Raw genomic sequence first — 14,834 nt, 5'->3', positions numbered from 1 at the left:
TGCCAAACTAGTCTGATATGGTAAATGTACCAAAGTACTCAAAGTGCATCATCAAGTTTATTATGCCACTTGTCCACAACAAGGGTTGAGTCTAAAATAGCACCGTATTGCCTACATAGTACACTACCCTTGTCCAGGTCCCTGGTCAAAAGTAGTGCACTAAATCGGGAATAGGGTACCACCTGTCCCCAACGAGGTCTTGTCCTCTCTCCTTCAGGATGTTGGGAGTTGGGACCTGGTCAAAACTATTGTACTATATAGGGGTTAGGGTGCACTTTGGGAACTAACAAATGTCACTTTCAAGTTAACGAGGGCTCGTTAAATAAAGATTAACAAGGCGAATAGCTGTTTCCTAAATATTGTTGTAAATTAATGAGAAGGTCTGAGCCCCTTGACTACATTGTGTCCTTAATAAATGAGAAGATCAGAGCCCCTTGAGTAATGAGGCTCCTTATAGTCACAGCATCATTCATTTGGGCTGTCGTGCTCTTGGAAGGCTTGATCTCTGTCTCTCTCTGTCTCGCTCTCTCTCTGTCTCTCTCTGTCTCGCTCTCTCTCTCTCTCTGTCTCTCTCTCTATCTCTTTCATTAAATTTGTCAAACAGCTGTGGTTGGTGGTTGTGTTCTCCTGGCCTCAGAGGAAATGATTCTGTGATAACCACTCCTGTATAAAGAGCTGTGTTGTATGTGCTCAGCATTCTAACAACCCCTCTTACTGCTGCAGTTAGGGAGGGAGGGAGGGACCTACCTTGCCATAGGACCAGCCCAGTTCAATCTTGTTCATGCCCCAAAGCTCATGGATGTTCTCTGCTAGTCTGTCACGCACATTGTCCAGGTGAGGAGGTTGAACAATCTGGAGAGACAGAGACAGAGACAGAGACAGAGAGAGAGAGAGAGAGAGAGAGAGACAGAGAGAGACAGAGAGAGAGACAGAGAGAGAGACAGAGAGAGAGACAGAGAGAGAGACAGAGAGAGACAGAGAGAGAGAGAGAGACAGAGAGAGACAGAGAGAGAGACAGAGAGAGAGAGAGAGAGAGAGAGACAGAGAGAGAGAGAGAGAGAGACACAGAGAGAGAGAGAGAGAGACAGAGAGAGAGAGAGAGAGACAGAGAGAGAGAGAGAGAGAGACACAGAGAGAGAGAGAGAGAGAGAGACAGAGACAGACAGAGAGAGAGACAGAGAGAGAGAGAGAGACAGAGAGAGACAGAGAGAGAGACAGAGAGAGAGAGAGAGAGAGAGAGAGAGAGAGAGAGAGAGAGAGAGAGAGAGAGAGAGAGAGAGAGAGAGAGAGGCACAGTGGAGAGATGGATAAGCTGATTTCGTGTTGGGAAGTAAGATGAAGTCTTGCTTTTAAATTTTGCGTTTTTAAAAAGTATATAAAAATGATTGATTGGTTGCTGCTTGATCAATTGAGTGATTCATTGATCAATCAGTCGGCTAACTGATGGACAGACTGTTTACAGATGTCAGGTTGTATATCACCTGGCTGGTGTCTACAGGTGTGGGGATGAATGAGGCCTGGGAGAGGAACTGTGTTGTCCCCAGTAGGTCCCTGACCCCTCCATGGTCTCTCTTGTACTCCTTCACAGCCTCCACCCTCATCTTCTCCTTGGGGAGCAGGGCCTCGTAACACGGGGAGTAACCCGCCGGGGGCAGGAACTTAAAGTCTCCATGACGACCACCCAGCAGGAAACGCACCCTGAGGAGGGGCAGAGACCAGGAAGTTAGAGATAAAAGCCATTACTCACCAAAATGGCATTGTGTAATATTCATATACCCAAGGCTAATCTATAGAACTACAGAACTATAGAACTACAGAACTACAGAATTAGAGAACTAGAGAACTACAGAACTAGAGAAATATTGAACTATAGAACTGGATAACTAGATAACTATAGAACTAGAGAACTGGAGAACAATATAACTAGAGAACTAGAAATCTAGAGAACTACATATCTATAGTTCTATAGTTATCTAGTTCTATAGTTCTATAGTTATATAAATATATAGTTCTCTAGTTCTATAGCTGTATAGATAACTATAGAACTAAAGAAGTAGAGAACAATAGAACTAGAGAACTATAGAACTAGAGAACTATAGAATAATAGACCTAGAGAACTATAGACCTAGAGAACTATAGAGCTATAGAGCTATAGAACTACAGAACTATAGAACGAGAGAACTAGAGACCAGAGACCTAGAAAACTATAGACCTAGAGAACTATGGAACTGTAGAACTACAGAACAGTAGAACTACAAACAAGAGAACTAGCGAGCTATAGAACTAGAGAATAATAAAACGAATATAGAACTAGAGAAATATAGAACTAGAGAAATATAGAACTAGAGAAATATAGAACTAGAGAACTGTAGACTAGATAACTATAGAACTATAGAACTCGAGAACTATAGAACTAGAGAGCTATAGAACTAGAGAACTATATAACTATAGAGCTATAGAGCTGTATAACTATAGCTATAGAGCTATAGCCTCTAGAATCTATTAAACCATTCAGGTTCAGAACGTCTTGATTTTCCCATTTCTGGGCCATTTTCTTACTAAACTAAACTACAGTGCCTTGCGAAAGTATTCGGCCCCCTTGAACTTTGCGACCTTTTGCCACATTTCAGGCTTCAAACATAAAGATATAAAACTGTATTTTTTTGTGAAGAATCAACAACAAGTGGGACACAATCATGAAGTGGAACGACATTTATTGGATATTTTAAACTTTTTTAACAAATCAAAAACTGAAAAATTGGGCGTGCAAAATTATTCAGCCCCCTTAAGTTAATACTTTGTAGCGCCACCTTTTGCTGCGATTACAGCTGTAAGTCGCTTGGGGTATGTCTCTATCAGTTTTGCACATCGAGAGACTGAAATTTTTTCCCATTCCTCCTTGCAAAACAGCTCGAGCTCAGTGAGGTTGGATGGAGAGCATTTGTGAACAGCAGTTTTCAGTTCTTTCCACAGATTCTCGATTGGATTCAGGTCTGGACTTTGACTTGGCCATTCTAACACCTGGATATGTTTATTTTTGAACCATTCCATTGTAGATTTTGCTTTATGTTTTGGATCATTGTCTTGTTGTGAGACAAATCTCCGTCCCAGTCTCAGGTCTTTTGCAGACTCCATCAGGTTTTCTTCCAGAATGGTCCTGTATTTGGCTCCATCCATCTTCTCATCAATTTTAACCATCTTCCCTGTCCCTGCTGAAGAAAAGCCGGCCCAAACCATGATGCTGCCACCACCATGTTTGACAGTGGGGATGGTGTGTTCAGGGTGATGAGCTGTGTTGCTTTTACGCCAAACATAACGTTTTGCATTGTTGCCAAAAAGTTCAATTTTGGTTTCATCTGACCAGAGCACCTTCTTCCACATGTTTGGTGTGTCTCCCAAGGGGCTTGTGGCAAACTTTAAACAACACTTTTTATGGATATCTTTAAGAAATGGCTTTCTTCTTGCCACTCTTCCATAAAGGCCAGATTTGTGCAATATACGACTGATTGTTGTCCTATGGACAGAGTCTCCCACCTCAGCTGTAGATCTCTGCAGTTCATCCAGAGTGATCATGGGCCTCTTGGCTGCATCTCTGATCAGTCTTCTCCTTGTATGAGCTGAAAGTTTAGAGGGACGGCCAGGTCTTGGTAGATTTGCAGTGGTCTGATACTCCTTCCATTTCAATATTATCGCTTGCACAGTGCTCCTTGGGATGTTTAAAGCTTGGGAAATCTTTTTGTATCCAAATCCGGCTTTAAACTTCTTCACAACAGTATCTCGGACCTGCCTGGTGTGTTCCTTGTTCTTCATGATGCTCTCTGCGCTTTTAACGGACCTCTGAGACTATCACAGTGCAGGTGCATTTATACGGATACTTGATTACACACAGGTGGATTGTATTTATCATCATTAGTCATTTAGGTCAACATTGGATCATTCAGAGATCCTCACTGAACTTCTGGAGAGAGTTTGCTGCACTGAAAGTAAAGGGGCTGAATAATTTTGCACGCCCAATTTTTCAGTTTTTGATTTGTTAAAAAAGTTTGAAATATCCAATAAATGTCGTTCCACTTCATGATTGTGTCCCACTTGTTGTTGATTCTTCACAAAAAAATACAGTTTTATATCTTTATGTTTGAAGCCTGAAATGTGGCAAAAGGTCGCAAAGTTCAAGGGGGCCGAATACTTTCGCAAGGCACTGTATGTGTGCGTCTCATGCTGTCCCAGCAACATGCAATCCCCACTCTCCAGCCTCCTCATCTTCTCATCACAGTTCCTAATTATCCTCTCCTGACCCTTCACAAATTAATACTGTAACCTAGCTGGACCTTTACTTGACCCCTCCAGAGAAGCTGTGAGTGTGTGTTCATGTGCGTGTCTGTCTGCGACTGTGCGTGTGCTTCTCTGCGTGTGTGTGTGTGTGTGTGAGTGTGCTGGCCCCTTACTTGACCCCCGCAGAGAAGCTGACTACAGGGAAGAAGAATCCGTCGGTGTTGAAGTCTTCAAACATGCCCTGTACTGGCTGGCCATTGATCCTGAAGGACATGGAAGGAGCGCCCAGGTCCAGACAACAGCTCACCACGTCATCACTGCTCAACAAGTGCTGGTTGATCGAGGCTACCGCCCGGGAGATACGGCCTGGGAGGAGAAGACGGAAGAGTGGAGGGGAGGAAAGGGTGAGGAGAGGAGGGGAGAAGAGAAGAGAAGGGAAAAGAGAGGAGAGGAGAGGAGAAAAGAAGAGAAGTCACGCCTTCAAAGTCATGGAGGGCAGACACAGTCTGGGACCTCTTCAGAGGGGGAGCAGAGAAGTGTAAGGTGTAGAATGTATATAAACCAATAACATATACAAACCCTCTGTTGCTGAAGCTATTTATTGGCCATTGAGAAGCTTTCCCCGGGCGGCCATTTTGGTACTCCCCAGAAGGAGCAGTCCTCCAGGAATGAATTAATTCTACTGTATTTTTGTTGTTGTAGTGGGGACAGTAACATTAGGGGGGGACATTAGTAATCTCTATACTTCAGGGAATTCTTTAAATATATATATTTTTTTATATATGTGCATGTTTAGCTCACATAATATAACTTAAAAGTATGCATTAAAGTGTCTATAGTATACTGAACAAAACTATAAACATAACATGTAAAATGTTGGTCCCATGTTTCATGAGCTAAAATAAAAGAACCTATAAATGTTCCATTCGCACAAAAAGCTTATTTCTCTAAAATGTTCTGCACAAATTTGTTTACATCCATGTAATTGAGCATTTCTCCTTTGCCAAGATAATCCATCCACCTGACAGGTGTGGCATATCAACAAACTGATTAAACAGCATGATCATTACACAGGTGCATGTTGTGCTGGGGATAATAAAAAGTCACTCTAAAATCTGCAGTTTTGTCACAACACAATCCCACAGATGTCTCCAGTTTTGAGGGAGCGTGCAATTGGCATGCTGACTTCAGGAATGTCCACCAGAGCTGTTGCCAGAGAATTTAATGTTAATTTCTCTACCATAAGCTGCCTCCAACGTCATTTTAGAGAATTTGGCAGTAAGTCCAACTGGCCTCTCATCTCCAGACCACGTGTAGCCAGCCCAGGACCTCCACATTTGGCTTCTTCACCTGCGGGATCGTTTGAGACCAGCCACCCAGACAGCTGTTAAAACTGAGGAGTATTTCTGTCTGTACAAAAGCTCTTTTGTGGGGAAAAACTCATTCTGATTGGCCGGGCATGGCTCTAGTGGGTGGGCTTGGCTCCCTCGTGGGTGGGCCTATGCCCAGTCATGTGAAATCCATAGATTAGGACCTAATTCATTTATTTCAATTGATTGATTTCCTTATATGAACTTTAACTCAGTAAAATCATTGAAATTGTTGCATGTTGCGTTTATATTTTTATTTAGTATAGAATAAATAACTGTAGACATTAGTAAATGCATTTCTATAGTTTCTAAAATATTTTTTACAATGGTGGGGGAGTGCCAAGATGGAGGTAAGATGGTGACAGTGCCCATTATCAGTCAACTAGTGTATCTTTAAATCACTGGGAGAAACTAACAGTCTGGGGCTGTTTAGATGTGGGAGGGGGGGGGCAGGGTAGCGGATGAGGGATGATTGGTTGATGGGGGGCAGGGTGGCGGATGAGGGATGGTTGGTTGACGAGGGGCAGGGTGGTGGATGAGGGACGATTGGTTGACGGGGGGCAGGGTGGCGGATGAGGGATGATTTGTTGACGGTGAGATTATATTGTACTGATATTTTTTCTTTGCTGTTGACCACAAAATGATGACCTCAGGATTTCCTTGCCAAACTCCCAAAATAGCTGCGGAATTTCACATCACGAGGGCAGTCAACGTCTGCAGTTATATAAGCTACACCTTGTTATACTGTCTCTCTGCCCTTGACATTCAAATCCAAACCGAAAAACACACATTTCAGGACTCACAAAATACATTATAAGGCAGAGAAGGAACTGTCAGGGTCACATCAGGACAGGTATAACCTCAAAGAGTATACCTGACCACAGGTAGAATCATGTAGAACCTCAGAGAGCTTACCTGACCACAGGCAGAATCATGTAGAATGTCAGAGATCTTACCTGACCACAGGTAGAGTCATGTAGAACCTCAGACAGCTTACCTGACCACAGGTAGAGTCATGCAGAACCCCAGAGAGCTTACCTGACCACAGGTGGAGTCATGCAGAACCCCAGAGAGCTTACCTGACCACAGGTGGAGTCATGCAGAACCCCAGAGAGCTTACCTGACCATAGGTAGAGTCATGTAGAACCTCAGAGAGCTTACCTGACCAGAGGTGGAGTCATGCAGAACCTCAGAGGGCTTACCTGACCAGAGGTGGAGTCATGTAGAACCTCAGAGAGCTTACCTGACCAGAGGTGGAGTCATGCAGAACCTCAGAGGGCTTACCTGACCAGAGGTGGAGTCATTTAGAACCTCAGAGAGCTTACCTGACCAGAGGTGGAGTCCGTCAAAGCTGTATGAGTAAAGGTCGTCACCCACTCCGTTGCCCCCCCATCCCTCTCCACCCCCCGGGTAGGGGGCATAACCCTTAGTGGAGGCCCAGCCCACACGCAGGTGGGATGGCTCACTGGTCACATAGTGGTCCACCTTGTGAGAGAGAGAGAGAGAGAGAGAGAGAGAGAGAGAGAGAGAGAGAGAGAGAGAGAGAGAGAGAGAGAGAGAGAGAGAGAGAGAGAGAGAGAGAGAGAGAGAGAGAGAGAGAGAGAGAGAGAGAGAGAGAGAGAGAGAGAGAGAGAGGGAGAGAGAGAGAGAGGGAGAGAGAGAGAGAGGGAGAGAGAGAGAGAAAGAGAAAAGGCATGATACGTGTGGTAGCAAAGAGCTGAATTGCAAGTACAACTTACATTTTAAATATACAAATTGTCAATAATGTTCCTACAGAATAAACAAAACTCATAAGCAATGAAATTGATGAAAGTGAGAAAAGCCAATGTCCACCTGGTCGATCATCAACTCAAAGTACCACTTCTTATACTGGGCTGAACCCTCTGCCACTCCTAGGAAGATGTTGGGCCTCATACTGGGTCCAGATGAAGACAGAGAGATGAGAAAACAGTCAGAGATTGTGGCTTTAAGCAACGTGTGCTGCGGTACAGAAAGACAGACAGATAAATGATTATACATTGGTCATATGTCTATTCCATGTTCTTTTACATTGCAGTCATAAAAGCTGTGTTGAGTTTATATTAAATTAGTTAACAAGACATGTGCAGTAGTACAGTACATCAAGAGTGAATGCATGTCTTTATGTAATTACCCAGACAGTAACAACTTGCTAATTGCCTGCTGTTAGGGAGCACATGCATTTATGAATGTTGTTTATTAACCCAATGAGTCCCACCATCGCGCCTGCATGATTTAGGCTACAAACTGTGTTTGAACTACAGTCTTCTGGGCTATACCGTCAATAAAATTCATGAATTCAACTGTTTATGTCAAATTGCTATGTGTTCTACTTGTAGCCCTGGTTGTGTGTCCCCCCCCCAAAAAAAATAATAATATCTAAAGCACTTCATTGTGAGACTAAATATAAGGGCTGGACATGTAGACAAATGAAAGTCAAATAAATGAAAAACCTATTTTTGCTGGGGCCTCGGGACTGATAGGGTTAACAAGGATATGTTGCAGAGAACACCATAGAATGACAATGATTACACCATAGAATTAGACTGAATACACCATAGAATTACAATGATTACACCATAGAATGACAATGATTACACCATAGAATTAGACTGATTACACCATAGAATTAGACCGAATACACCATAGAATTAGACTGATTACACCATAGAATTAGACCGAATACACCATAGAATTAGACTGATTACACCATAGAATTAGACCGAATACACCATAGAATTAGACTGATTACACCATAGAATTAGACCGAATACACCATAGAATTAAAATGATTACACCATAGAATTACAATGATTACACCATAGAATTAGACTGTTTACACCATAGAATTAGACTGATTACACTAAAGAATTACAATGATTAGACCATAGAATTAGACTGATTACACCATAGAATTAGAATGGTATTAGTTCTAATTCTATGGCGCATGGTTACAGTGGGGCACTTCCTACTTCCTGTTACCTCTGAACGTCATTGACCAATCGTGTCTGGAGGAGCAGGTCTCTCTTCGGAAGCAGGTGATCACAGATGAGGTTCTGATTGGCTCTCACTGCCACCCCGTTACACACACACAGAGAGCACAGGACGTCCAGGATCTAGGGAAGGAGGGAGGGAGAGAGATGAGGAAATAAGAAAATAAGGATCGAGGGAGATCGAGAGACAGCGAACCAGAGAAGTATAAGAAGGAATTATACTATCCTCATTCCTTCCAAGTTTTCATTTTGGCAGCTGTTTTAGATTTCTTTTTAAATGTTTTAGTCTTTTGTCTAAAATAGCTTTAATTATTAGTCACATTTTAGTAATTGAATCCTTCTTAGTTTTAGTTATTATCAGTCGACTAAAAGTCTGGACAATTTTTTGTCTAGTTTTAGTCACAGTCAACTTATTCCTATTTTAGTTAATTCTTTTTCCATTAAATCATTCATATTTAGGCTACCTCTAAATTCCATCATGTGCATATTCAGCCTTGTCCAACTAGGCCTTCTAGTATACATACCATCCTATTAGCTGGCTATTGTGCCATAGCGAGATGGTAGAGAAAGCGAGATACCCTCTCCCTCCATTTCTCTGATCGGGGCCTCTCTGGTCTACTTATTGCCCTCACCCTGTGGAGGGGTTGCCCCAGGGTGAGACATCACTCCCATTTTTTCTGGTCAGGGTGGGGCGGGTGGAGTGAGCAGGAGGGGACAATAAGCTCTCTGGCGTGAGCATGCCAGATATTATGGAGGAAGTGGTGGGCTCACACAGGAAAAGAATGCTCAAGCGAGTGAGGAAACGCCCATTTACACAGACAGGATCCTTGACAATTGTATTCAATGGTAAACGGTCTGAGTAAACTATCTTATTTATCCACCATCAAAGCAAAAACTGGCAATATGAACATTATTGTTTCTTAACCAAATTGAAGCTTGTTACAGTGTAGAAGTGCCCTGCCTGCACATCAGTTCAAAAGATGAAGACGATTGAAGTGACCACCCAGGAGTTCTATCTATCTCTCTCTCTCTCTCTCTCTCTCTCTCTCTCTCTCTCTCTCTCTCTCTCTCTCTCTCATTTTCTCTTTCTCTCTCAATTCAATTCAATTGCTTTATTGGCATGTGAAACATTTATTGGCACGTGAAACATATGTTTACATTGCTCTGTCTGTCCTATGTGTGTCACACTCCTCAATAGAGCTTCACACGGACAGACAGAAGGCGACAATCCTTCGGTTTTGTCTCTGTGTAACAATAGCACGTCACTTAGCAACCAAGTAAATGATGCTAATAACCCATAGAGGGGCATGCATGGCCCATGTCTTTATTGGTTGTTAAAAGCTTAAAGGATTCCTGTGCCATGTCATGGTATGGATCAACACCTGCTGCTTACAGGACTGGGGTTGCACTCCAAATAGCACCTGGTCAAAAGTAGTGCACTACAGAGGGAATAGGGAGAGATTTGGGACGCAGCCTGGCTCTGGATGTTGCATGCACAATTACCCAGTTGACCCAGTAGGGCTAGTTAACACTGCATGTAAAGCACATAGTAGGAAGGTTGAAATGCAGCATGAGGCTATTGTCAACGCCACCATGACAGCTGTGATAGCCACAGATCTGCATACACTGTTGGGCACTGATTTACATACAGTCATGGCCAAAAGATTTGAGAATGACAAAAATATATACATTTTCACAAAGTCTGTTGCCTCAGTTTGTATGATGGCAATCCCCCCCAAAAAACATTTCCGCTGCATTTCAGCCCTGCCACAAAAGGACCAGCTGACATCATGTCGGGGATTTTCTCATTAATACAGGTGTGAATGTTGACGAGGACAAGGCTGGAGATCACTCTGTCATGCTGATTGAGTTCGAATAACAGACTGGAAGCTTCAAAAGGAGGGTGGTGCTTGGAATCATTGTTTTCCCTCTGCCAACCATGGTTACCTGCAAGGAAACACGTGCCTTCACCATTGCTTGGCACAAAAAGGGCTTCACAGGCAAGGATATTGCTGCCAGTAAGATTGCACCTAAATCAACAATTTATCGGATCATCAAGAAATTCAAGGAGAGCGGTTCAATTGTCGTGAAGAAGGCTTCAGGGCGCCCAAGAAAGTCCAGCAAGCACCAGGACCGTCTCCTAAAGTTGATTCAGCTGCTGGATCGGGGCACCACCAGTACAGAGCTTGCTCAGGAATGGCAGCAGGCAGGTATGAGTGCATCTGCAACAGTGAGCAACAGTGAGGCAAATACTTTTGAAGGATGGCCTGGTGTCAAGAAGGGCAGCAGGAAAAACCTCAGGGACAGACTGATGTTCTGCAGAAGGTACAGGGACAGACTGATGTTCTGCAGAAGGTACAGGGACAGACTGATGTTCTGTAGAAGGTACAGGGACAGACTGATGTTCTGCAGAAGGTACAGGGACAGACTGATGTTCTGCAGAAGGTACAGGGACAGACTGATGTTCTGCAGAAGGTACAGGGACAGACTGATGTTCTGCAGAAGGTACAGGGACAGACTGATGTTCTGCAGAAGGTACAGGGACAGACTGATGTTCTGCAGAAGGTACAGGGACAGACTGATGTTCTGCAGAAGGTACAGGGACAGACTGATGTTCTGCAGAAGGTACAGGGACAGACTGATGTTCTGCAGAAGGTAAAGGGACAGACTGATGTTCTGCAGAAGGTACAGGGACAGACTGATGTTCTGCAGAAGGTACAGGGACAGACTGATGTTCTGCAGAAGGTACAGGGACAGACTGATGTTCTGCAGAAGGTACAGAGACAGACTGATGTTCTGCAGAAGGTACAGGGACAGACTGATGTTCTGCAGAAGGTACAGGGACAGACTGATGTTCTGCAGAAGGTACAGGGATAGGACTGATGTTCTGCAGAAGGTACAGGGACAGACTGATGTTCTGCAGAAGGTACAGGGACAGACTGATGTTCTGCAGAAGGTACAGGGACAGACTGATGTTCTGCAGAAGGTACAGGGACAGACTGATGTTCTACAGAAGGTACAGGGATTGGACTGCTGAGGACTGGGGTAAAGTCATTTTCTCTGATGAATCCCCTTTCCGATTGTTTGAAAAAAGCTTGTCCGGAGAAGACAAGGTGAGCGCAACCATCAGTCCTGTGTCATGCCAACAGTAAAGCATCCTGAGACATTCATGTGTGGGGTTGCTTCTCAGCTAAGGGTGTGGGCTCACTAAAAATGTTGCCTAAGAACACAGCCGTGAATAAAGAATGGTACCAACACATCATCTGAGAGCAACTTCTCCCAACCATCCAGGAACAGTTTGGTGACGAACAATGCCTTTTCCAGCATGATGGAGCACTTTGCAATAAGGTAAAAGTGATAACTAAGTGGCTCGGGAAACAAAACATCCAGATTTTGGGTCCCTGGCCATGAAACTCCCCAGACCTTAATCCCATTGAGAACTTGTGGTCAATCCTCAAGAGGCGGGTGGACAAACAAAAACCCACAAATTCTGACAAACTCCAAGCATTGATTATGCAAGAATGGGCTGCCATCAGTGGCCCAGAAGTTAATTGACAGCATGCCAGGGCGGATTGCAGAGGTCTTGAAAAAGAAGGGTCATCACTGCAAATATTGACTCTTTGCATCAACTTCATGTAATTGTCAATAAAAGCCTTTGACACTTATGAAATGCTTGTAACTATAGTTCAGTATTCCATAGTAACATCTGACAAAAATATCTAAAGACACTGAAGCAGCAAACTTTGTGGAAATTAATATTTGTGTCATTCTCAAAACTTTTGGCCACGACTGTACATTGTCTGAGTGTTGCATTGTTTTGAGGGGGGATAATCACTTTTCAGGTTAAACTTGGTTAGAAGTTTTATGAATTGCTAGTACTGTTTAACCTCTGTCTAAGCCCTGACATGTTAACTATTTCTAGGTTAACTATCTCCTCTGGGTTAACCATCTAGTCCGGGTTAACCATCTCCTCCGGGTTAACTATCTCCTCTGGGTTAACCATCTAGTCCGGGTTAACCATCTCCTCCGGGTTAACTATTTCCTCCGGGTTAACTCTCTCCCCCGGGTTAACCATCTCCTCCGGGTTAACTATATCCTCCGGGTTAACCATCTCCTCCAGGTTAACTCTCTCCCCCGGGTTAACCATCTCCTCCGGGTTAACTATCTCCTCCGGATTAACTATCTTCTCTGGGTTAACTATCTCCTCTGGGTTAACCATCGCCTCTGGGTTAACTATCTCCTCTGGGTTAACCATCTCCTCCGGGTTAACCATCTCCCCTGGGTTAACCATCTCCCCCGGGTTAACTATCTCCTCTGGGTTAACCATCTAGTCCGGGTTAACCATCTCCTCCGGGTTAACTATATCCTCCGGGTTAACCATCTCCTCCAGGTTAACTCTCTCCCCCGGGTTAACCATCTCCTCCGGGTTAACTATCTCCTCCGGATTAACTATCTTCTCTGGGTTAACTATCTCCTCTGGGTTAACCATCGCCTCTGGGTTAACTATCTCCTCTGGGTTAACCATCTCCTCCGGGTTAACCATCTCCCCTGGGTTAACCATCTCCCCCGGGTTAACCATTTCCTCCGGGTTAACTATCTCCTCCGGGTTAACTATCTCCTCTGGATTAACTATCTTCTCTGGGTTAACTATCTCCTCTGGGTTAACCATCGCCTCTGGGTTAACTATCTCCTCTGGGTTAACCATCTCCTCCGGGTTAACTATCTCCTCTGGGTTAACCATCTCCTCCGGGTTAACCATCTCCCCTGGGTTAACCATCTCCCCCGGGTTAACTATCTCCTCTGGGTTAACTATCTCCTCTGGTTATAGGGATGAAAGCCCAAAGCACTGCTGCTCATACTGAAGATGTTTGGCTCATGTTTGCCTCTCTCTCAGAAAGCATTACAATAGCATTGTTTACAGCATGATATTGTCATTCTGCAGGTATGTGTACATGCTGCTGCTGTCGAGTTTCATTTAGAACCTCCAGAATGAGTGTTTTAGAACCTTCAGAATGAGTGTATTAGAACCTTCAGAATGAGTGTGTTAGAACCTTCAGAATGAGTGTATTAGAACCTTCAGAATGAGTGTATTGGCACCTTCAGAATGAGTGTATTGGAACCTTCAGAATGAGTGTATTAGAACCTTCAGAATGAGTGTGTTAGAACCTTCAGAATGAGTGTATTGGAACCTTCAGAATGAGTGTATTAGAACCTTCAGAATGAGTGTATTAGAACCTTCAGAATGAGTGTGTTAGAACCTTCAGAATGAGTGTATTGGAACCTTCAGAATGAGTGTATTAGAACCTTCAGAATGAGTGTGTTAGAACCTTCAGAATGAGTGTATTAGAACCTTCAGAATGAGTGTATTAGAACATCAGTAATGTGTTGTTGTTGCTGACCTTGTGGTTGCGTCCGTGTTTGTAGAGCAGGGAGATGATGGACTTGATGTGTCCTTTCTGGATGATGTTCAGAGCCTCCGGAGACTCTATCAGGATACAATGGAGCACCTCCAGGATACCTACAATAGAGTAAAGTAGAACAAAACAAAACAGAATAGAATCAGGAGACACTATCATGATACAACGGAGCACCTCCACAATACCTGAAGACAAACAGGCTAAAACTACTGGGAGATTATGCTATAGACCTTTGTAAGAAAAGCTACTTTATTTACAGTTCTAGAACGACTCTCATATTAGGATTCAGGTTTACTTACACCAGACACACACAGCATACAATTAGCTAGCTAATAATACAAGGCATTTGACTACATAAACAAACAATTCCATACCCAATATGTAAGGGTCTGGGGAGTTTCCTGACCAAATCAAATCTGATTGGTCTAATACACATATGTACTTCTTGAACTCTCTGTGTATTGTGTAGGGTACCTGATGAGGACTCCAGTCTCTCCAGCTTGCTGACCAGCCAGTCCAGGTTCCTGGAGAACTGGGTACAGTTGTTCCGGTTCCCTTTGATCAGAGAGGCTGGAGAGAGAGGTGAGTGGAGGGGCATAGAGGGGAGAGTGAGGGAAAGAGGGGTGAGTAGAAGGGATTGACAGGGATGACAGAGTGATGCAGACATTGCAGAGGGGTGAGAGGGTGAGAGAGAGGCAGAGGCTGACGAGAAAATGTCATTTCTCCATCGATGTTGAGACCTCTTGTGTAAGTTTGATATCTAG

General features: G+C 43.7%; 1 protein-coding gene across 3 annotated transcripts in view; it reads right to left on the bottom strand.

The window, feature by feature from the left end:
• LOC109880797 (ryanodine receptor 3) overlaps positions 1-14,834 on the bottom strand; it is a 284,327-nt gene that overhangs the window by 171,187 nt on the left and 98,306 nt on the right. For all 3 annotated transcript variants that reach the window (XM_031800945.1, XM_031800946.1, XM_031800947.1), the window contains 8 exons: positions 14,545-14,640; positions 14,053-14,171; positions 8,643-8,776; positions 7,476-7,557; positions 6,968-7,127; positions 4,446-4,638; positions 1,482-1,698; positions 748-852 (listed from right to left, as the gene is read on the bottom strand). In XM_031800945.1, the coding sequence (XP_031656805.1) occupies positions 748-852; positions 1,482-1,698; positions 4,446-4,638; positions 6,968-7,127; positions 7,476-7,557; positions 8,643-8,776; positions 14,053-14,171; positions 14,545-14,640 (1,106 nt within the window). The remainder of the gene's footprint in view (positions 1-747; positions 853-1,481; positions 1,699-4,445; positions 4,639-6,967; positions 7,128-7,475; positions 7,558-8,642; positions 8,777-14,052; positions 14,172-14,544; positions 14,641-14,834) is intronic.

Source organism: Oncorhynchus kisutch, linkage group LG21 (genome assembly GCF_002021735.2).
Source record: "Oncorhynchus kisutch isolate 150728-3 linkage group LG21, Okis_V2, whole genome shotgun sequence".
In the NCBI taxonomy this organism is placed as follows: Eukaryota; Metazoa; Chordata; class Actinopteri; order Salmoniformes; family Salmonidae; genus Oncorhynchus; species Oncorhynchus kisutch.
The sequence above is the reverse complement of the archived record's forward strand: the minus strand, read 5'-3'. Positions and strand labels throughout refer to the sequence as shown.